The 21,071-nt window shown below is 63.8% G+C and overlaps 8 protein-coding genes across 8 annotated transcripts; 4 read left to right on the forward strand and 4 right to left on the reverse strand.

Moving 5' to 3' along the window:
* Positions 1-290: 290 nt before the first annotated feature.
* Positions 291-2,792, reverse strand: PFL1_03753 (uncharacterized protein; the record flags this gene model as incomplete). The annotated part of the gene is made up of 1 exon (XM_007881277.1): positions 291-2,792. The coding sequence occupies one exon, from the start codon at positions 2,790-2,792 to the stop codon at positions 291-293; it is 2,502 nt and encodes an 833-aa protein (XP_007879468.1).
* Positions 2,793-3,660: 868 nt separating this feature from the next.
* Positions 3,661-6,374, forward strand: PFL1_03754 (uncharacterized protein; the record flags this gene model as incomplete). Its single annotated transcript, XM_007881278.1, has 7 exons — positions 3,661-4,137; positions 4,236-4,301; positions 4,402-4,915; positions 5,013-5,146; positions 5,261-5,881; positions 5,991-6,143; positions 6,243-6,374. The coding sequence occupies 7 exons, from the start codon at positions 3,661-3,663 to the stop codon at positions 6,372-6,374; spliced, it is 2,097 nt and encodes a 698-aa protein (XP_007879469.1).
* A 421-nt stretch (positions 6,375-6,795) lies between these two features.
* PFL1_03755 (uncharacterized protein) lies at positions 6,796-7,198 on the reverse strand (the record flags this gene model as incomplete). Its single annotated transcript, XM_007881279.1, has 3 exons — positions 6,796-6,897; positions 6,989-7,009; positions 7,112-7,198. 3 exons carry the CDS (start codon positions 7,196-7,198, stop codon positions 6,796-6,798), a joined length of 210 nt encoding a protein of 69 aa, XP_007879470.1.
* Positions 7,199-7,645: 447 nt separating this feature from the next.
* Positions 7,646-8,043, forward strand: PFL1_03756 (uncharacterized protein; the record flags this gene model as incomplete). Its single annotated transcript, XM_007881280.1, has 2 exons — positions 7,646-7,779; positions 7,875-8,043. 2 exons carry the CDS (start codon positions 7,646-7,648, stop codon positions 8,041-8,043), a joined length of 303 nt encoding a protein of 100 aa, XP_007879471.1.
* Positions 8,044-8,575: 532 nt separating this feature from the next.
* Positions 8,576-8,992, forward strand: PFL1_03757 (uncharacterized protein; the record flags this gene model as incomplete). The annotated part of the gene is made up of 2 exons (XM_007881281.1): positions 8,576-8,706; positions 8,779-8,992. 2 exons carry the CDS (start codon positions 8,576-8,578, stop codon positions 8,990-8,992), a joined length of 345 nt encoding a protein of 114 aa, XP_007879472.1.
* A 424-nt stretch (positions 8,993-9,416) lies between these two features.
* On the forward strand, positions 9,417-9,782 carry PFL1_03758 (uncharacterized protein; the record flags this gene model as incomplete). The annotated part of the gene is made up of 2 exons (XM_007881282.1): positions 9,417-9,550; positions 9,650-9,782. 2 exons carry the CDS (start codon positions 9,417-9,419, stop codon positions 9,780-9,782), a joined length of 267 nt encoding a protein of 88 aa, XP_007879473.1.
* A 490-nt stretch (positions 9,783-10,272) lies between these two features.
* On the reverse strand, positions 10,273-12,058 carry PFL1_03759 (uncharacterized protein; the record flags this gene model as incomplete). The annotated part of the gene is made up of 4 exons (XM_007881283.1): positions 10,273-10,515; positions 10,673-10,753; positions 10,869-11,012; positions 11,126-12,058. 4 exons carry the CDS (start codon positions 12,056-12,058, stop codon positions 10,273-10,275), a joined length of 1,401 nt encoding a protein of 466 aa, XP_007879474.1.
* An 894-nt stretch (positions 12,059-12,952) lies between these two features.
* PFL1_03760 (uncharacterized protein) lies at positions 12,953-19,999 on the reverse strand (the record flags this gene model as incomplete). The annotated part of the gene is made up of 3 exons (XM_007881284.1): positions 12,953-14,550; positions 14,712-19,321; positions 19,443-19,999. The coding sequence occupies 3 exons, from the start codon at positions 19,997-19,999 to the stop codon at positions 12,953-12,955; spliced, it is 6,765 nt and encodes a 2,254-aa protein (XP_007879475.1).
* Between the last annotated feature and the right edge of the window lie 1,072 nt (positions 20,000-21,071).

Here is a 21,071-nt window from a genome sequence, read left to right on the forward strand (position 1 = left end):
AGTCCCGTCGATCGCCCGTCGCGTCCTCTCCCATCCCCGGATGCTTTCAATCAGCACCGAAAGCAACGATCTGTCCAGACATGGTGCGACTCGACCTACCACTCGATAGCGACAGCGCCCTACTCTATTCCATCCGGCCTGCCTGGAAACACCCCTGTGTGACTTGCTTGTGAGGCTGCAGCTCCGCTGCAACTGCAAAACAAAAAAGAAGACTGATACAGGGGGCTCGTATGGTACAATGGACATTGCCTGCACTCCGCCGCCGCAGGTTGATGAGCTGCCGGGCCGTTTCAGGGTTCGACCTTGCCTGCAGCCGGGACGGCGCCCTCCTTGGCCTTCTCTCGCTTACGGTGTTCGGCCTCGTAGAACCGCTTGGCCCTTTCGCCAAGGCTGTCGCCGACCTTCTTCATCCGACCGTTGCGCGGGAAGTTGACCGGCTGCTGCGTCTCCTCGTCGGCGCTTCTGCCCCGTCCGGCGGCTCCGGCGCGACGAGCAGCTTCCTGGACAGGATCGCTGCCGGTGGATCCCGCATCGAATGCTCCTGCGTCCGCATCCTCGTCTTCGCCGCCTTTGGCCTGATCAGGCCGGTTCAGCGGGTCGTCCCTCAGTGCATCGAGAAGCTCTTGGTAGAGGTCCTGGAAGGCTTCTGCTGACTCCCCGGGAACCAGAGTCGTCTGCGATGTCGCGCCTCCATCTGCGGAGCCCGCCGCCTCGTCCGCATGCTGGCGACGCGCACTCCTTTTGTGCGCCTGGCTGAGCTTGTCCTCGATCGTCTTTGCGATCAGCCGTTGGGCCTCGGCGTCGTTGCCCACGGCATTCAAGACACCGGATCCGTCCAGGATATCCGTGAGATCGAGCTGGATGTCGTTGTCGGGCCGTCTCCGTCGGCTGCGCCTGGAACCGCTCTTGCTAGCCTCGTGATCGTCGCCCGGAACGGCATCCGCCCCGTGAGACTCGTCGCGGAGTGCTTCGTCGGCATCGACGTAGGAGCGTGCGCGCTCCTCGACAGCCTCCTCCTCGGTCAGCACGTCGACCAGCAGCTTGCCGTCTTCGTCCAGGGCAATCTGGAAAAACATTTCCTCGTCCGCATAGCCGCCGTCGAACTCGTCCAGATCGTAGCGGTCGCGGTAGGCCACCTCTGGCTCCTCTCCGTCCAGCAGCTCCTCTTCAAGGTAGCCTTCGCCGCCGAGAGCTTCGTCGTAGAAGTCATCGTGCACGGAGCTGTACTGGGAAAGGTCTCCATATGTGTGGCTGCCGGGATCGTCGATGTGGTCTACAGTGGTCTCCGATGGATGCAGAGGATCAGGGGCGCTAGTTGCAGCACTGCCGGATGACTGGGGAGCGCTTTGACTGCTCTCGGCCGCCGCCCCGCCACGTCTGTCCACACCCTCGCCCTGCAAAGTGCCGTGGGTGCTCCAGGCGCCATCTGACTGAGCTTCCCTGCCTGCATCTCGAGCATCTTCGAGAGCTGTGCCTGCCCAATCGTCGCGGACGATCTTGTGACACCTGACCGGATGCATGCTGTCATCTCTGGGCCCTCGAAAGGCGGGCTCGTTGCAGAGCCGTGATGTCTCGACGATGACAACGTAGTTGCAGATGGTGGTCTCTTTGACCGCGACGATCTGGTCACCGAGCCCTTTGCTGTTGCCGCAGTGGAACTGGATCTCGATCGAGCGCGGCTGGTTGTTGATGTTGCACAGGGTGCCATCGGACCACGTCTGCGTAATGTAGCGCTGGCGATTGAGGCTGGCGCCGGTCGACGCAGAGGCAGCAGGCGAGGAGGAAGCAGAGGCGAGGCGCGAATGGATCTGCATCTCTTCGGCATGCAGCTCCTCCTCGTCCCAGTCGCCAAATTGGACCACCTCGATGAGCTCGGTGCCGGTGCCAGTGGGGATGCCGATGGCGGTCGATATCGAGCCTTTGGACGTCTTGGACGCCGCTTGAGTGGACGTGGCGGTGCCTTGCGCCCTGCCTGACCTGCGATTGTCGGGATCGACGATACGATCGTTTTCGGGCTTCCACCGCCCGAGGGTGAAGGCATCGTAAGCAGGGTCGGCTACTGGGGTGCGAAGCTTGGCGACCTCTGCCGCTGCTTTGACGGCGGCCTTTTTACCTTCGGCACCGCCACCTGCGCCCTTGTGTGCGCGGTCGGCCGCCGAGGCGGGTGTGAGGGCTCTGAATTGGCGAACGTCTTTGCCGTGGCAGAAGCTGTAGGTGAACCAGTCAATGGTGTGGAAAAGGCAGATGCGTTTGAGGGGCTCGAGGAGGTGGAGGGCGCGTGCCACGAGGGCTTGGCGAGGGAGCGAGGATGTCACGTTGTCGAGCGCATCGAGGGCAGAAGAAGGGGCGGAGGGCTGTGGCGTGGTAAAGTCTGAGACGGCGCAAAGGTGCGCAGTGTCGACGCTGGATCGGTGGAGCAGCCACGTGAGGGGTGGCTGTGCCGTTGCGGCACGATCTTGTGGCGACGAGGGGTGCGCGGCATGTCCGCCAGTGACTGCTACGGCGAAGGCGTCCGTGTCGAGGGCGTGGGCTCGATCGTCAAGGTCTGCAGCGTGGCGCTGCTGCTGCTGCTGCTGCATGATGGTGATGGCCGTGCTGTTGCGGATGGGGAGGTTGTTGGAGTCATAGAGCGGGCCGAGCTGGAGTTGAAAAGCGGGGCGTGCAAAGACATCCTGGGGAAAGGAGGCCGATGCCGCGGCGATGCAGCATGGGCCGATGAGGAGCCAGGCAAAGAGGGGGGCAAGGGCAGCGAGCTGGCGCAAGAGGGCGCGGCTGGGCGACCAAGGCGGCATGGCAGATGATTGGGAGAAAGCGTCGGTGCGCGAGGGAGGGATGGTGGAGACTGTCGAGGGCAAGGCTGCGGCGAAGGCGTGGGGCGGGGGACTGCTGCGTGAAGCGGCGGCTACGCTGAGGCAGCAGGGATGAGCATGGTCCGCGTGTAGGGCTTGATGGACAGCAGCTAGGTGGTTGAGTGGTAGTGGGTAGGCAGACTGTGTAGGAGCCAAGGCGAGGTGGCGGCGAGGTGGGTCGCGGACGAGGCTGCCAGCAGTCAGGCGGCGTCAGGGCCAGCGGGGCATCAAGTGGGGGCAGGCAGCGAGGCAGCGAGGCAGCGAGGCAGCGAGGCAGCGAGGCAGCGAGGCAGCGACAGAGGGGTGGCGGGCGGCGGCAACCGACGTGGCTCAATCGTGCGAGAGGGCAAAGTGGAGGGAGGTGCTCTGGGGCCACCAGCCAACCCATCCTAGCCTGCCTCCAAGCGGGGCCACCAGGCCTAGCAGCGTTGGGCCGCGCTCAAGCTGGGGCAAAGGGCCTGGACCCGGCGCACGGCTGGCCTGCCCTCCTGTTGGGCACAGGCCCGCCCACCAACCAACCAACCAGCCCAGCGTCAGCCCAGAGGCCAGCCCAGGCCAGCCCAGCGCAGGCAGCGCGTCGTTGGGCCCATCGCGCCAACTCGTCCATCTCTCTACCCTTTGCCCGCTCTCCCTCGCCACACACTCATCTGGCCGCACTCGGATCGCACCCATCCCGGTGCAGACATACACGCAGATCCTACCACCCTTCGGTCGCCTGCTATTGCTACGCTGTCCAGCCACCCCACCCCCGCAAACACTCGACCCTCAACGCTGGCCTTCAGCCAACACACCACCCTACACTTCGTCCGCCATGGACCAGCACGACCCCGACCTCGATCCCTTTCAGATCCCAGACGAGGATCGACCCACCGCCTCGTCGTCCCCACCCCGATCGCCACGTCGTCCGGCTCAACCCATCCCTGCCAGTGCCAGTGACAACAACGCCTCACCCTCGCCCTCGTCCCCCTCGCCTCTTGCACACGACCCGCATGTGCCCGGCGACGACCTCTCCAGCCCTTTCGCTAGCGCTCTGAATCTCGACGATACCACGCCACAGGTCCGCACAGAGCTCCAAGACCACTCTCATAACCCGCAAAACGACCGAGAGGCATTCGTAGCCGCCAAACCTGCACAGCCCGCCTCGCCTTCGCACGACTCCGACCACTCCTCCACGCCCCATTCGGCCACAGGGACGGCAGAGCCTGCGCAGCGTCGCGGACAAGCGCCATCAGAGTCGCAGTCCAACATCGTCAAACCCACCGTTGCTCTGCCGCCTTCCACCATCGAGGTGTGTTGCCCTTGAATCGGGATCCCTTGTGGCCGGCGCCACCCCTGACACACACACACACAACACATTCTTCGCCTGGATGACGCATCCCCCCACAGATCGTCGATGCGCAAAAGACGAGCGACGGCGCATCGTCCTTCATCGCCTACGTCGTCCGCAACGGAGTGAGTGGATCCAGCTATGCCCTGCCCAACGTCGAGAACCCCGTGTGCCGGCCGCTGATCACCTGCTGCCCCCGTGTCTCCCGGTTCTCGTCCTTCCCAGGCAAGCGAGGCCAAGAGGAGATACTCTGAGTTCGAGGCGCTGCGAGAGGCGCTCGTCAAACTGCACCCGACCATCATCATACCACCCATCCCTTCCAAGCACACCCTGTCCGACTACGCCGCCAAGCAGAGCAAGGCGAAAGAGGACGCCACCATCATCGCCCGAAGGCGGAGGATGCTGCAGAGCTTCCTTCGACGCTGCGACAACCATCCTAAGCTTCGCGACGACGAAGTCCTTCGCAAGTTCCTCGATGGTCGCTACTCGTGGCCCGAAATCCTCAACTCGCCGCCTCTCTCCCACCTCCCAAAGTCGAACCTAAAGGCGCCAGCGCAGAACCCGGCCGACCCTCACGCCTCGCCTGCGTACGCCTCCCTACCGCTACCCGCGTCGGCCTCGGCTCTAAAGCAGCCCAATCAGAGGTTCATCGACTCAGAGGCTTTCACCAATCGGTTCGCCAACCACCTCAGCGGCAGCATGGAAAAGGTCAATCGGCGGCTGATGCGAAGGTGGACAGGTGAGTGCCACTCGTCTCCATGTGGACGCGGCCGCCTTGGGCGTTGAGGCGGCAAGATGACTGACGTGACGCTGCGACGTGCCCTGCCGACGCACAGAGGCATCTGGAGACTACGCCGAGCTGGGCGCCATTCTCAACGGGTTCAGCCTCACAGAGTCAGGAAGCCTAGCCACAGCAATCGAGCGAACCGGCCAGGCAGCGGATTCAATCTACATCTCAACCGGACAGATGGTGAGCGGCCCTGCTGAAGCCTCGCCTCATTCGTCTGACCGCAAAGCGAGGGAGCCTGAAGGCGCTGACAATCTTGCTGCGCACGCTGGCTCTCTGCCATTGTCGCCGCCGCAGCTGCGTGACTGGGAGGAGAAGTTCACCGAGCCTCTGCACGAGTACACGCAGTTCGCCGCCATCCTGCAGAAGCTGCTCAAGTGGCGACATCTCAAGCACCTGCAGTACGAGCTGGCTCAAGACGCGCTCGAAGCCAAGAAGATGCAGATTGTGGAGCTCGAACGGGTCGAGGCAGAGGCCCGAAGACTCGACGAGGCTCTAGAGCGCGGCGGGGCCGGGCTCCTGACAAACGGCAGGGTGACGGGTAGCGGTGTCGACGCCAACGGTATCAGGGATAGCGTCGGATCCAGCTTCCGTCCGCGCACTTCCCTTTACGGCTCTGCTGCCGAGGAAGAAGGACCGTCATCGAACAAAACCGACGGCCCTGCAGCCACGCAGGTAGAAACTGATGGCGGTTCGAGGGAACGCACGACGCCAGCATCTGCGAGCGCAAGCAGGTCTGAAGCGGCAAGACCTACGTCGCCGCCGCTATCGCCGGGCAAGAGAGCCTCGAGCTCCTCGCGATCGTCCGGCTACGGTCTGCTCGGCGCAATCACGCACACCTTCCACAGCGTCATGGATGTCGATCGCGATGCCAGCCGAAGGAACAACATCGGCAAGCTCCGGGAGGATATCGCCATGGTGGGTTGTCAGCCGCTGCTCACTCGTCACACATCCTTGTGTGCCGTCCCCTGGCCTGACCACTCTCGTCTTTCCCCCGCGCGGTCTGCTCCACTCTGGCCACTTTCAGCTCGAGGAAGCGGTCTCCTTGACGGCCAATGATCTGCACTTTGCGACCACCGCGATCCAAACGGACCTGGACCGCTTCCAGCGACAAAAGGTGGCCGACTTCAAGCAGATGACACTCGAATTTGCCAAGATGCATCGTGAATACTGCCGACTGGTGCGTACGCAGACCGCGCGAGGCGGCTCTCGGCCATTTGGCGTCCAGACTTCTGACCCGTGCCAGTCGACCCCTTCACCGCGCCCGTTGATGCCACAGAACCTCGAGAACTGGAAAGAGGCAAAGGCGGAGATCGACAACATCGAGAAGCCCGAGGGCATGCCCGAGTCCAGCCTAGTGAGGAAACAGCGCGAGGATGGCGGCGGAGTCACGGTTCGGAACCGGTCTTAGCGCGCCGCAACGTCTCGGAGGGGGCCAGAGTTGTCATGCAGCTCAAGCTCTTGCAGCCATGTTATCATGATCTCGGACGACTTGTCCGGCTTGGATATCGAAGCTCGAGCGTAGCAGCGGTGGACACCGTGCAAGAAAACCAGCAGGTTCTCTTAAGCCATGGACAGAGGCCTTTGGCTACCCAGTTCACGCTTTCTTGATCATGGACACGATCTGCGACTCCAATCTGTGGCGTTTGGCTCCCGATGTGCAAAGTTTCGACGGTCGATCAGCCTCTGGCTGCAAAGATGCCCGAAGCTATATCGGCCCGGCGCAGCTCACTTCTCAATCCTTCGCTTGATGGCGCTAGGAGGATGCCAGACAAGCAGCGCGAAGTCGGGATCAACGCAGGCCCGCTCTAGCCGTCGGGTACGAGAGCAACTCACAGCGGAGTTCGATCGGTCCCCAGTTTCTCGCATATCGCCTGCACATTGCTCTGCGTCAGGGGAAGCTTGGAGTAGGCGAGAAGGAAGAGGTTCGCAACCTGAAGGATGGACCGAGACGCAAGAGAACAGGAGGGGTGGCCCTCGGAATCAGAGGCCTGCCGCCAGGTACCCGTCGCTTCGCGCACGTACCTCATCCGGCGTCCAGGGGATCTATTGGTCCGAAGAATCGTGGCAGGGAACGAAGAAGATCAGCAAAAGCACTGACTTGCATCGAGGTATCTCGTTGGACCTGCGTTCGAGGCCCAAGCTTACCGCTTTTTCGGCATTGGTGGGCGTGCCGTGCTCCCCTCCCGTCTCGACTTTGCGGGCGTTGGCTTTGACGTGGGTCTTGCGCACCATGGCGTCGCAGCAGGCTGGTCTGTATCCGCTTCGTAGGAGCGGTTACTTGAGTCGGCTCGAGAGCAGTGGTGTGGTTGCGGAGGGGAAGTCAGAACGTCGAGGGGTCAGGCATCTCAAATCGTCGGCGAGTTAATGCGTCAATTAGGGCAATCGCCAGCAGCGAGCGGCGAGGTGCGGAACGAGGCCGAGCTGTGCATCGCCGTGCGTCGGATTCGCTCCGCCCTCTTGCCTTTCGGTCTCAAGTTCCCGCCCTCCGCTTTTCCAAAAGGGCGGACGCGACCCCGCTGGTAGCGGTCTGGACCAACCCCGACTGCCTGTAGCGCGCACCGTTCGAATCGACCATCATCTTCCAATTAGCTCGAGCACATCCATTCTCCACGAAAAAGAGGTCATCTATCCAGCTCTCTACGATACTCTACCACGGCTCCATCGCCCAAGAAGTCGAGGATGGCCCCAGCAAAGAGCAGCTCGCAGGCCCAGCCCTGGACGGCAGAAGAGGTCAAGCTCCTGTTCAATATGGCCTATCCGCGCGCGAGCCCGAACCTCAAGCAGCTGGCCGAGCAGCTCGGTCGAAGCCAGGGGTGAGTAGAGAGTCCTCTCTCCGTCCAGGCTCGAGTTGTGTGCTCTTTGCTGACTGAGGTAAGGCCCCCGTCCGGATCACGACATTGATCGCCAGCTCCTGCAAGATGAAGCTTCATTCCATGCGCACGGCCGTCGAGGATCTGGTCGCAAGCTGGGGCACGACTGCCAAGGATGCCAGCTCGAGCGGCGCCGCTGTGTCGCAAAAGAAGAGGAAGATCCAGCCCGAGGAGGCCGTCAACGATGCGCGCAACGAACACCCTTGACTGAGCGAGGCGGACAGGCCCAAGGCGGAGAGTGCCGCGATCTGAACCGGGCTCGAGAGTCTCGTCCGGTTCACCCTTATGGCGCTTCGCTTGCTATCACGAGCTCACTCAAATGCTGCTGGACCAGTGTCAAGACCCGTGGGGTGGCTACAGAGGCCGAGCGGCACCTTCCTTGTTCTCGAAATGCCAGGTGTTCCAAACCGTTGAATGCGAAGGCCGGACCGTGTGCGAAAGTTCTAGATAACAGCGGGGCGAGCGTGCGGTACGGACAAGCGTAACGGAGCGGAGGCTCAAGGGGCGTCGGTGGTCAACAAAGCCGCCTTACGCAGGCTGACTTCCGCGCCTGGCTTTCCGCACCTGCTCGCCCGACGAGTGTGTGATCTGAGGGTCATCTCAGCTCGCGACCAATCGCAAGCAGATCCGCTTCATCACACCACACCCTGCCTTTCTCCCACCATCTCCTCCGAAGACAGCGGAGCACGGCCCGAACACCACCGCTCCTCAACGACATACTGACAACAGCAAAGCAACGATGGACGGCGCGCAGCCCTCCGGCAACCGACCCTGGACCAGGGAAGATGTGGTCCATCTCTTCCACATGGCCTATGAGCGCAAGACGGTCGATGCCAAGGAAGCAGCGGCCCAGCTGGATCGCACACCGAAGTAAGTCGAGCCGGCCTGCCGTGCGCGGCTGAAGGCTGATTTCTCTAACTCTACTCGACTCATTCCTGTCAGATCGTGCAACTTAAAGCTGGCTGCCCTCCACAAGGTCGTAGACGAGCTGATCGGCAGCTGGGCCAGAGGCAGCGTCGGCGCCAAACCAGGCGAGGATAAAGCGGTCAAAGCGAGCGCTCCAAGCAGGTCGAGGAAGAGGGTCAGGGCGATCAAGAACGACGAAGAGGCTGAGGCTGAGCCGCACCCTACGAAGGACAAGACGGCGCTCGAGTGAACTCTGAACCCTGTTGACGCCTCGACCGGCACTCTCGCTGGCCAGATTGAGCAGTCAAAGCAAGCTCCCCATTCGTGCAATCATTCACGAGCCCCCATCGGCGGGCTGTTCGAGACGCCGCTCCTCATTCATTCCCGGCTCATGTGTCGGCGCGACGGTCCGAGCTCTCCCTCTCTCTGGTGCGGAAGTGCGGAAGTTGGCGAATCGTTGTGCTGTCCTGCAGACCGAAGAAGCCAATGGAAGGCCGCCCGGCGTCAGCTGCCCAGCCGTTCCCGAGAATGGCGCGATTGCTCGCTTCTCGCTGTTCTCTATCCTCCCTCACCATCACTTCACCATCGAGCAGCATCTCAGCGCACCTCATCGCCAACTCTCCCATACAGACTATCCCCTGACACCTCGCTCCATACCGGCGCATTCCCGCAAAATGGCTACCTCTTCTTCACGCGGCGCTGGACGTTCCTGGACCAAAGAAGAGGTGATCAAGCTCTTCCACATGGTCTACGAGCGCAAACCGCTGTCCGCCAAGGCGGCGGCCGAGATGCTGGGAAGGACGGAAATGTGGGTGACAAGGGAGACCTAGCCCACGTTGCCGAGAAGGCCTGGACCGGCCTCCACTGACGGAACGGAATCGCGAGACTCTAGTTGGCCAACGAGCAGGTCGTGCACGTTGAAGGTCGTCAACCTGCACAAGGTCATCGAGGACCTGGTGGGCCAATGGGCCGAAAGCGGCAGCGCATCGACAAGCATCAAGGTCAAGCCGAAGAAGAGGAAGATCAAGAAGGACGAGTGAGCCGCCACAGGCGTCAAGCAGCAGCAGGAGACCAACGACCGGATCTGCTCACTGCCAGGTCTCGAGTAACATATCGAAGGGGGACTGGGAGGCGCGCCCCATTCTGCGTAGCGTCGCTCCACGTCGGCGACCGCCAGTCGGCCTCCTATCTCCAAGAACCGCGATGGGAAAAATGGCGGTAAAACGAAAAAGAACATTCGCAGTGATGACTAGAGTGGGGTTCGAACCCACGCATACCAGAGTCCCTAGAAAGAGAGCCGCTTAAGTGTACTCCGCGCGTCCGGGCGCGGTCGCCTAAATCTGGCGTGTTAACCACTTCACCATCCAGCCACAGATTGCAGAGAGCGGGAAAGTATGCGTATAGAAAAAAGCATTTGGCGCATGGATGGAGTGGCACGGGAGGCATATGCACACACGCACGCACGCGCGGCTGCCGTCGGACATTTCTCTTTCTGACTATCTGTACTACCGGGCAGGGAAGAAGATGTCTCTACAGGTCGAGCTCGCGCTTGAGCGTGTCGCACTGCTCGAGGACGGCGCGCCTCGAGGTGCCGCCCTTTGCGTTGCGCCGCCCGACGCTCTCCTCGAAGGACCAGACCTTCATGACGTCGTCTTCAAACTTGTCCGAGAGGCCCTGCAGGTCGGCGAGGGAGAGGTCCGACAGCTGGCACTTTTTCTCCTCCGATAGCCGGACCGCCGATCCAGAGATGTGGTGCGTCTCCCGGAAGGGGATCTGCAGTCGTATGGGGGGAGGGGCGCGGGGCGTCGGAGGTTTTTGGGGCGGGGCAAAGAGTGCAAGGAAATTAGGCGGTGAGCTGGGTCGGGTCCGTGGTACGTCGACGGTGGCCAACAACATCGCCCTCTTTTTCGAGCTGGGTCCTGTTACTCACGCCCTTTCGCACCAGGTACTCGGCCAGGTCGGTGGCCAGCATGTCGGTCGTCAGCGCCGCCTTCATCTTCTCCGGGAAGATCTGTCGGACGTTCATAGGCGAGGCGGGAGAGGGCAAGGTCGTGGGACACGGGTCGGGAATCAGTTGCTGCGTCCCCGCGCCGGGATTGCGAGTTCGCGCCTCCCTCGAGACTCACGCTCAACGTGCTAATGACGCCCGTGGCAATCTGCAGGCTGTTGCGGATGGTGTCGACGGCGTCAAACATCGGCTCCTTGTCCTCCTGCAGATCCTTGTTGTACGTCGAGGGGATACCCTTGAGCGACATCATGAAACCCGACATCTGGAGGACAGAAAGCCGCCGAAAGGTGGATGTGGGGCCGCAGCGCAGGTGCCAGGGTCAGCTTCGAGGCACGATGCGGATCGGTCGCTACTCGCCCGGCAGCACCGACGCACCTGGCCAAAGATCCTGCCGGACTTGCCGCGCAGCAGCTCCAAGCTATCCGGGTTCTTCTTCTGCGGCATGATCGAGGAGCCGGTCGTGTATGCATCGCTGAGCTGGATGAAGCCAAACTCGGCGGACGAGTAGATGATGAAGTCCTCGGCGATCTTGCTGAGGTGGATGGCGGTCAAGCTGGCCCACATTAGGAATTCAACGACAAAGTCGCGGTCCGAGACGCTGTTCATACTGTTGGTGCCGACGGTCTGGAAGCCGAGGTCCTTGGCGATGGCGTCCCTGTCCATGCCCTCGAACGGGTTGCCGGCGAGCGGGCCGGATCCGAGGGGCAAGACCGAGATACGAGGGATGAAGCTGCGGAGGCGGGCCAGATCGGCGGCAAAGTAGGTGGCGTGGGAGAGGAGGAGGTGGGACCAGCGGATGGGCTGCGCGCGCTGGAGGTGGGTGTAGCCGGGCATGAGGGCGTCGACCTCTTCGCGGGCCCGGGCGACCATGACCTGGACGAGCTCCTTGAGGAAGATCTCGATGGCGAGCGCCTCGTCCATGAGCCAGAGGCGCATGTCGGTGGCGACCTGGTCGTTCCTGGAGCGGCCCGTGTGGAGCTTTCCGGCGACGGGGCCGATGAGCTCTTTGAGCCGCCTCTCGTTTGCGGTGTGGATGTCCTCGTCGTCGGGCTGGATCTTGAAGGTGCCGTCCTTCCACTCCTGCCCGACCTTGTCGAGGCCAGCCACGATCTCGTCTTTCTCACTTTCGGTGAGAATGTTGCACTTGACGAGCGCGCGAGCGTAGGCCTGGGAGCCGCGGATGTCTTGCGCGTGCATGCGCTTGTCGTAGGAGAGCGACTCGTTGTACTCGAACAGGAGGGGGTCGGTGGTGCCGGTGAAGCGACCGCCCCACAGCTTGCGCTTCGTGAAGTCCTGCTCCGCAGACATTTTGTGGATGGGGGTTGTTGCAAGGGGAGGGGAAATGCTAAGCAGAGATTGACGAGAGTAACGGAGTGGCGGTGACAGTTGCGCCGGTGCTGATGTTGGTGGTGATGTCAGTACAGTAGTGGTGGTCGACGAGGCCGCACGAAGGCTCGAGCCGCCTTTCGCTCCAGGCAAAAAGTGGGAAAGGGCCACGGCATGCGGGGGCCTCTGACTCGGAGCAGCACCAGCAGCGAACCGTGCGCAGCTCTGCATGCAGGTGATGTGCCAAGCGGCCCCGCGCTCCTCTTTTTTTTTGCTTTTTCTTCTTCGCGGCCGGTCAGCGGCGCGCATCCACCCAGCCCGGATGCGGGTGACTCCGGCATTCAAGTGCCCAGATTCGTAGCTCAGCTACATACCCACGGTCAGCGACGAGTGGGCGGGTCAAGGGGTGGCGACCCATCGACAAACTCGCATTCCACCGCATTACCTGTACTGCAATATGATACGCCACAAAGGCAGGCAGCCCGGGGGAAGCAAAACAAAGCTCGACCGCCGAGCACGCTCAAGCACCCGACTGGCCCACCCAGCAGTCGCGCCGCTGAGGCGCTCGCTACTCGGGGCAACAGCCGCGTGGCCCATGGGCCAGAACAGGGCAGAGCACAGACTTGGGCCGCACGCAAAAGCCGGCAGTGGTCTCGACTGACATGGGGTTTCAATTACAACTGACGCCAGTAGTGGTGGCGGAGGGCTTGCTCGGTTGGGTCGACAGCGGATGGGGTGTGGACAACGATGCATGGAGAGGTCGGCCTCATCGGCCAAAATCGGTGATGCTGGTGGGTGAGGGCCGCCCGCCGTCGGGGCAGATAACGTCGTGGGAGGGGTCCAAGCAGCAGGGGGCGAGAGCGAGAGCATCGGCGTTCAGGAGAGGTGGAAGCTGGTGGAGCCCTCCTTCATGGCCACCTCGAGCCGTCGGCGCATCGTCTCCCTCGACGAGTAGAGCGGCATCTTGAGGTAGTTGACGCACGTCATGACGCTCGGCAGGTAGTCGTCGGCCGTCAACGGAGGCTCGTGCGGGCGCTTGACGACAGTCAGCTGCGGGTGCAGGCCGGCAAAGCCGCCAATCGGCAGCTTGGGCGACCCGGTGAGCCACTGCAGGAAGTTGCGGCGCTCGCTGACGCTGAAGCTGGCCATGATGGCCACGACGTCCTTGAACGACGCGCTCTCGGCATTGAGGCCGTGGTCCGGCTTGATGCTGCTCATCAGCGTCGCCTCGCTCCAGTCCTCGTCGGTGTTGCCAAAGAGCATCGCCAGCTCCTCGGCGGTGAAGCTCGACATGGCTGCGATCGGGAAGATGAGGTTGAAGCCCTGGCGGAAAGCGCGCACGGCAGGCTTGATGCCCGAACCGAGGCTGGCCTCGAGCACCTCGGCGACGTAGCGATCGAGGTTCGAGGCATCCACGCTCTCGTCGCGACCGCCGGCATGCAGCTCCATGTCCGGGTGGCCAGGGACGGTGAAGTCGAGAGCGAGGCCTGCGACGTCCTCGGCCGACATCCCCTGCATCGACCTCAGCGAGCGCGCCAGCGCCGGGTCGACGGCGCTCATCGTGTTGAGGCTGGCCGCCATGGGCTGGTTGAGCACGGCGCGGAGGAAGACGGGCGAAAAGTTGCAGTCGATGATCCTCGAGTCAAGCAGCGCCTTGGCCACAAACTGGCCCAGGATCTTGAACGAGTGGATCCGCTTGCGGCTCTCCGCCGACTCGAGCTGAGCCGCGTCAAAGGGGGCCGGGAAGAGGCCCTTTGCGCTGCGCACAAACTCGGTGTGGGTGCCCGTGGCATCGTCGTCGCGCCAGAGCCTGAGGTCCTTGCGCGCAAACTCCTTGGACACGAGCGAGTAGAACTCCAGCGTGGGCCCAAGGCCGGTGCCGACCTCTTCGAAGTACTCGACCTCGAGGACAGACGAGGTGGATCCATAGAGCTCGAGCACCTTGAAGGCCGACGGCAGCAGGCTGCTGCGCGAGATGCGCACCTTCTGACGCTGCAGGCGGGCCAGGAAGCCGAACGAGTCGTCCATCCGCAGCGACGACGACGTGCTGTCCTGACTGCGCGAGTGCAGGTTCTGCCAGCGAGTGATGAGCCTGGCGTAGCCGAACGCGGTCGACTGCAGGAACGAGAAGCGGGCCTCGAAGGGGAACAGGAAGGGGAACACCTTGGGCAGCTGCGTCGACCAGTCGGGCAAGCAGGACGACGCAACAATCATCGGCTCCTCGAGCTGCCGGTTGAGCTTGGCGGTGAGCTTGTTGTTGACGAACGCGGATTCCGGCAGCGCCGACGCGGAGCCGGTCGGGGTGATCTCGGTCTCGACGCCGAGGTCGTGGGCCTCTCGCCAGTCGCCATTCAGATCGTGCAGCACGGCCAACAGCTGCAGCAGCTTGGCGTACGGTGCGTCGGGCTTGACCGACGGTGGCAGCTCGATGGCCACAGAGCCTGCACCGCTCGGCTCCGGCGTGCCCTCGTCCTCTGCGGGTGACGTCGTCGGTCGAGGCAGTGACGGGCCAGCGCACAGATGGAGCACAGAACAAGTAGACGGAGAGGGGAAAGGAAGGTCGTGGAGTTCGGGAAAGCGTCAGCAGCTCTGACCCGGCAACCTGCGACCAGCGACGCTACCATCCAGGACTCACGAGCTTTCGGGGCCGGTCCTGCAACCTTCTTGTAGCGGACCGTGTAGACGTTGCCCCAGATGTACTTGCTGTTTGCAGCGCCGGCGCCGGGTCCGCTGCGCGCTGGGCTAGTCTCGAAGTGATGGATGGCGCCGTAGATGGTCGTATCGAGCGACAAGGGCTGCGAGTCGAGCGAAAACTCGAGGTGCCAGTCCGACGGTTTCTTCTGCAGCGCAGATGCGTACGAGGCCTTTGACGGGCTTCCGCTGCCGCTGGCCGCCGTACTGGGCCCGGGAGTCGTCGAGCCGTCCCTGGGACTGGGCACCTTGGTGCCGTCCGGAGTCTTGGCCACGACCTGACCGGCTTCCTTGTCGACGTCGAGGTTGATGGTCTTGTCAGCGGCCTCGCCACCGTCATCGAGCAGTCCCGAAGCCCCGTCGGCGGCGATCTCGTTTTGCAGGATTTCGTCGTCGAAGTCTTCGTCGGAGAGGCCATCCTCATCCTCGAAGCCGTCGTGCAGAAGGCCGTCCATCAGGCGCCTGGCCAGCGCCTCGTCGCTTTCGCCCTCGGCCGCCTCGCCAAACAGCCGTTCCGCCATGGCCCGGGCATCGTCGCTGGCGCCACGAGTCTCGCCCGTCGCACTGTCCCTACTGCCTTGGCCCGTTGCGCCTGTCGCGGAGCCTCCGACAGAGTCAGAGCCTGCGGCGGTCTTCTCCTTCTTGGTGTTGGCAACCGTCGACGTGGATGAGCCCGGCTCGCGGTCCTGCTTGGCGGAGGGGTCGGCTGCTTCAGCATCCTTGTTGAGGCGCGAGCTGCGCCGCGGCGAGGCCTTCTTGCTTGGCGAGTCGCTGGCATCCTGTTTGCTCTGGGACCCTTCGCCCTCCGCGGCTTCTTGATCGCGGCTCGCTGCGGACTGGGCCGTGCGCGCGGTCGACGTCAACGCGGTGCGGTCCGAGAGGTCCGGGAAGGCGCCGGAGCCCGTGGCGGCCGCGAATGCCGCGAGCACGCTCGAGAGCCGAGAAGTGGCGCTGGGTCCGGTGGCGCCAGCTCCACCGCTGGCCGTCGAGGCGGACGCCGAAGCAATCTTGGGTCGCAGGTAGTCGTTGAGGGACTGGAACGTGGCGACCGCGTGGATCGTCACTACAATGTTGCTGCAGGTCCGAGGGATCTCGTTGGCCGGGTCCTCGGCGACCAGCCTGAGCCTCAGCTGCCGACCGAGCATCGACGTCGCGCTGCGGCGGGAGTCGTCGCTGCTGCCGCTCAGCGCCGTGGTGATGTCGACGTTCTCGAGCCGGCTGAGCGAGTCCTGGAGACGTCGGACCAAGACGCTGGCGGCAGTCGTGCCTGCCGAGTCGACCCGCATCAGCGATTTGACCAGCATGCTCCGGCGTTGGTCGAGAGAGAGGCCGTCTGCAGAAGGCTTGGTGGCGAAAGCGTACAGGCCCTCGACGAGCCCGGAGCGCAGCAACTCGAAGCTGGAGATGGGCTCGTCGGGCTTCAGGAAGAGCGCAGTGATTTCGTCGATCGTAGTCTGGGCCACCGTTTCGTCCTTGTCCCCCTCGACATCGAGGCGACGCACCAGCAGCTGGATGCGGTCCAGCGCCTGTACAGCCTGCTTGGCGCCATCGGAGCTGGCGGCGTCCCTGCTGAACTTGTGGCTGAGCATTCGCGCCCTCCAAATGTTGGCGTCGGCTGAGTCCGCGAGACTCTGGGCTTGGCTCTGACCGCGAGAAGCTGTACCCGAGGCAGGGCCGAGGCTAGCGCTGCCACCCCCGATCAGGCGGGCAAGGCCAGCCGAGGCGAGGGCCTCCTCCACGGCCGCAGCCCCGCCATTCCTGACGGACGCACCAGAGGCGCCGCTGGGTAGAGAGAGGCTGGTGGGGGTCGCCTTCGCCGGCTCAGACTTAGCTGCAGCGTCCTTGCCAGGCGCCTCGGCGGTCTTTCTCGAAGATCGTCGCTGAGTCGGCTCCTGGGCAGCGATGCTCTCGATCTCCCACATCACGCCCTCGCGGCGGAGAAGGGCGGTGTAGATGTGGGGCAGTTTGATGGTGAGCAGCTCGACGATCTGCAGGGCACCGTGCACGAGCTGGGGATGGTCGCGGGTAGACAGGATGGCGGCTACGAAGCCAGCGAGGGGTACGTTGTCGAGGGCGCGGCCGAGAGGCTCGGGCTCGACAAAGCTGAGAATCTTGAGAATCCCGTTGATGGCCTTGGAGCGGACGTGCTGCGCGACACTGGCCGCATAGACCTCGACCAGCGTGGGGAGGATGAGGTGAGTGAAGCGCTCCACGGCGACCTCGCGGCCCTGCAGCAGCCTGACCCGCGCGGCCTGGGCAGCTTCCTTGGCAGCCTCGCGGTCGGATCGCGGCTTGTCCGCCTTGGCGGACGGCGACGATCCAGCACTGTTGGAAGGCGAGACCTCGCTGCGCTCCGACGGCTCGTCGGCCGCCGAAGCCGAAGCCGAGGCCGAGGAATCGCCATCCGCCGTCACACCCTCAGCCTTGGAGCCGGCAGCGTCGACCTCCTTGGCCGAACTCGAGGCAGTTTCCTTCTTGCGATTCTTGGCCTCCTGTGCCTTGCGCCTAAGGTAGGCCTTTTCAGAGTACGCTCGCGTGTCGAAGACGCCATCCCTGGGAAGCGGCGGCAGCAGCTCGCCGATGAGGGAGAGGGCCTCCTGGACCTGCTCCTTGGGTCGCTGGGCGAGGTTCTGGAGCACCGCCATGTCGGCGACGGCAACGGTGCCCTGGTCGTCGGGTACCACGGCGACGGCAGCCGCCTCTGCGCCGCCCGCGGTTGCGTTAGCGGACTCGAGGTCCATAGCTCGGACCGCGCTCGCCGCTCCCGTGACTTTTTCGTCGGTGCCGTCGCTGGGCGGGGCTGATCCCGTGAGCAGGTGGTAGAGGACATCGACAATGTTGTTCTCCAGGAGGGCCACGGCCACCTTGGGGCTGGCGCGGCAGGCGGTGCCCAGCGCCTTGAGGACGTCGGTGTACGTGTTGGATCCGAGCGAGGTGTTGGAGCCGCCTTGGCCGCCGGCCGATGCCGGGAGCAGCAGGCCGTTGATCGCAGAGAGTAGCTCCGAGGTCAGCAGCTGCTCCAGCAGATCCGGCTGATGCCGATAACTCTCCACGGTCCGCACGACACATTTGCACGCCGACTCGACGAGGCGCTGGTCGCTGTAACCGAGCACGTTCTGGATCGTGGGCATGACTTCCTTGACCTTGGGAAATGCCTCGGCCGAGAGCTTGCGGCAGCAGTTGGCGGCCGCCGTCATGGCGGTTCTCTGGATGTGGATGTTGAAGAAGTCGAGGTACTGCAGGATTGCCGTGAGGCCACCCTCCTTGACAATGGCGCTCGGGAACTCCTGCGACACCTTCTCGAGCGTCTGCAGCACCTGCTCGGCGAGGTCGATGAAAGTGATCTCCATCAGCTTCGAGGTGAGCACCGGGATGGCGCCGTTGCTGACGACGCTGTGGGCCGTGTAGGGCATGGCCTCGATCAGATTGGCCAGGCAGCGGCACGCCAGCAGCATCTTTTCGCCGTTGTCCTCCTCAAAGTCGGCGGCGGCGGCGGCGGCAATGGCTGCCGCCATCTCTGCATCGCCGTCGGCTTCGTGGAGCTGTCCTCCGGAATCGCCCGTGACGCGCGCATCGCCGGGCTTGGGTCCGCCCATGATGTGGACCAGCTCCTTGACAAAGGCCTCGGTCGGAAAGTAGCCGGCCAAAGTGTCCTCCGTGCTGACGCTGAGCAGCTCGGACAGCTCCTGGAGCGACACGAGCTGCGTCGTCGGGTCCGATGCATCCTTGAGAGACGCGAGCAGGGTACGGAAACGTCCGGTGAGACCCGACATGTAGCCGGCCATCGCCCGCAGGTTGAGGCCAAAGGCGGCGGATCCACCATCGTCCCTCACGTCTCCGTACGGGTCGTCCTCGTCGTCGTCGCCCTCGTCGTCGTCCTCGTCTTCGAAGCGCTCTGCGGCCTCGTCGTCTTCGTCCTCGATGGTGGCAAAGTCGTCGTCGTGGCCTCCATCGTCTTCCTCGTCGGCGGCGACGTCGTCACGCTGCTGATCGCCCTTGCTCCGGCGATCCGATCCCTCCCGACCCTCGCAATCGGCGGATGTCTGGTTACGCGCCGGCGAAGTCGAGTCCTGGACGTCGACCATCTCGACATCGTCGTCTTCACCATCGTCGTGGAAACCTTGATCCGCCGCGTCGATTGCGTCTCCGTCGCAGATGCGATCAAGGTCGTCGTCTGCGCATTCGACGTCGTCCGGGTCTCGGAAAGCTTTGGCCCTGGTTGGGCGACCGCCCTTCGCCTTGCCCTTGCCCTTGGCTGCCGGGGTGACCGAGCCTGGCTGCGAACCGGCTCCCCCGCTGCCGCGGGTCAGGCTGAAATCACCGCTGCCCTTCCTCGGCGCCATCTTCGAGGTCTTGACTCTGGAGCTGCTGGCGCTGCTGTCCTTTGAGCGCAGGTTGTAGGGGCCGCCGTCCTGAGAGGACTGCTTCTGTCGCTTCGAGGCGCTCTGGCGGTCGGTTGCCTGCGGTGCGATTGTCTCGGCGCTGCGCTTCTTCGAGGTGCTGGCCTTCGAGCCCGAAGCGACCGTGGCGGTTGTGGCGGCGGCCGATCTCGTACTGCCGAAGATGGAAATGCAGAGGTGGTGCGAGGACTGTTAGCATCTCGCTCGCTCAGGTGACCGAAACGACTGCGACCGAGCGGCCAGGGTCGAACGCGCGTGCAAGCCGCCTGACTCACCTCCTCGTGGCGGGCGAGCCGGTCTGCTTGGGCGGAGTGCTGGGCTCTTTCGCCTTGCCTTTACCCTTGGCCTTGTTCGTGGGGCCCGGCAGGGACGCGGAGAAGGCTCCGGAGGCGTCGCCGGCGGATGTAGGGGCAGACTTGTCGGTCACGTCTGCGCGATGCGCCTTCTTGCCTGCCGATCGAGCCGATGAGGAATGCGTGGTCGAGGCGATGGAGAGGTTGGTGGCCGGCGTGGCTGGTGCCGACAAGGGGGAGAGGCTGCGTGAGTAGGAGCCGTCTGCGTGGGAGCCTTGGCTGCTATGCTCCGAGACAGGCGAGTCGACCGCGCGGATCCGCGAAGACGTTGCAGGAGTTGGGGCGGGCAGCGCTGCGGTGGATGCAGTCTTGCGCTTCGAGGGGGCGGCGCCTCTGCTGCTGTCGGGAGAGCGGGTCGTGTCGGAGGGCTTGAGGGGCGATGACGCCTGTTGCGGTTGCGTCAAACGAGTGTCGGAAGATTTTCGGGCTCTGAGGCTGCGCGCGGGTTGGGGCTTGGACTTTTCGCCGTCGACCTTCATGGGAAGTCTTTGCGGGAGTGTTGCACGGGACCCTTTGTCGCGGCTGGAGAGGGTCGGATCGAGGAGAATGGTACTCCCCACGCAGATAAAGGTTGCGCGAGTCGGGTGAGGCGGCGGGTGGGATCGCCCAGACTACCTGCGGAGAATCGAATCAGACTCGGCACCGCGCTGCGCTCGCCCGAAACCGCCGTCGCCTGTGCTGCTGCGGCTGCGGTGGCCTGTCTAGAGTCAGCGGGGGCGGGGACGCTTCTTGCAAGCAAATCCTCGATGCTGCGTCGACTGGGGGAGTGAGTCTTAGCGCTGCGGCTGCATTTGGCGGGCCTGTGCACATCCGACGAAGGTGCACAGCGTTCGAGGCGGCGTTCAGGTCAGCTAACTGGCCATTTGGCTCGAGCAGGTCACCTCGGATTCGGCGCATGCGCTTGAGACGGCAACTCACCTGGTGGCTGTGGCGGTTCAATGCCTTGGGGCTCGGCTGCTGGCGTTCGGCCAGATCGAGCCTGGTAGGAGCCTATAAGGAGCCTAGAAGGAGCCTCGAAAGGTCGACTGCGGCTTGCCTGCCACGCGGTCCCGAGGAGCGGCGGCTGGGCGAAGGGTGACGTCGTGTCAAGCGCCCGGTCCTTTGGAGCGTGGGCCTGGAGGCTCGTTAAGGACGCTGCTACCGAGCGTATGCTGCGGTGGCAAGGTCGACGAGCGACGATGTGGCGGGGATCAAAGTATCTACCGCTGGGTGTGGAGCGATAGGCGTCTGCGGAGGTGGTGGCGCGGCGGCGGTGTGCCTGGGGGTGTGAATGCTCGAGCGAGGCGGTGTGTGGGTTTGCGAGTGAGTGATGGTGGTCGTGGTCAGAAGCAGGGTGGCGGTGAGCGGCGCTGACAGCTGATGGTGGTGGTGGTGGTGGTGTGAGAGCAAGGTAACGCAACCGGCCCTCGCCCCGTCAGGTTTGACCTCTGGCTGCCCACTCGTTGCCCCTGCCAGGGGAGGAGGTGCTGGGCCAGGGCCCCCTCGCTCGCTGCTGCTGGCCGACTGCGCCGATTGCCAAGCGCAGGTGCCGCCCTGCCCTCGGCTCATCCG

Source organism: Pseudozyma flocculosa (assembly GCF_000417875.1).
Source record: "Pseudozyma flocculosa PF-1 unplaced genomic scaffold scaffold00012, whole genome shotgun sequence".
Lineage (NCBI taxonomy): Eukaryota > Fungi > Basidiomycota > Ustilaginomycetes > Ustilaginales > Ustilaginaceae > Pseudozyma > Pseudozyma flocculosa.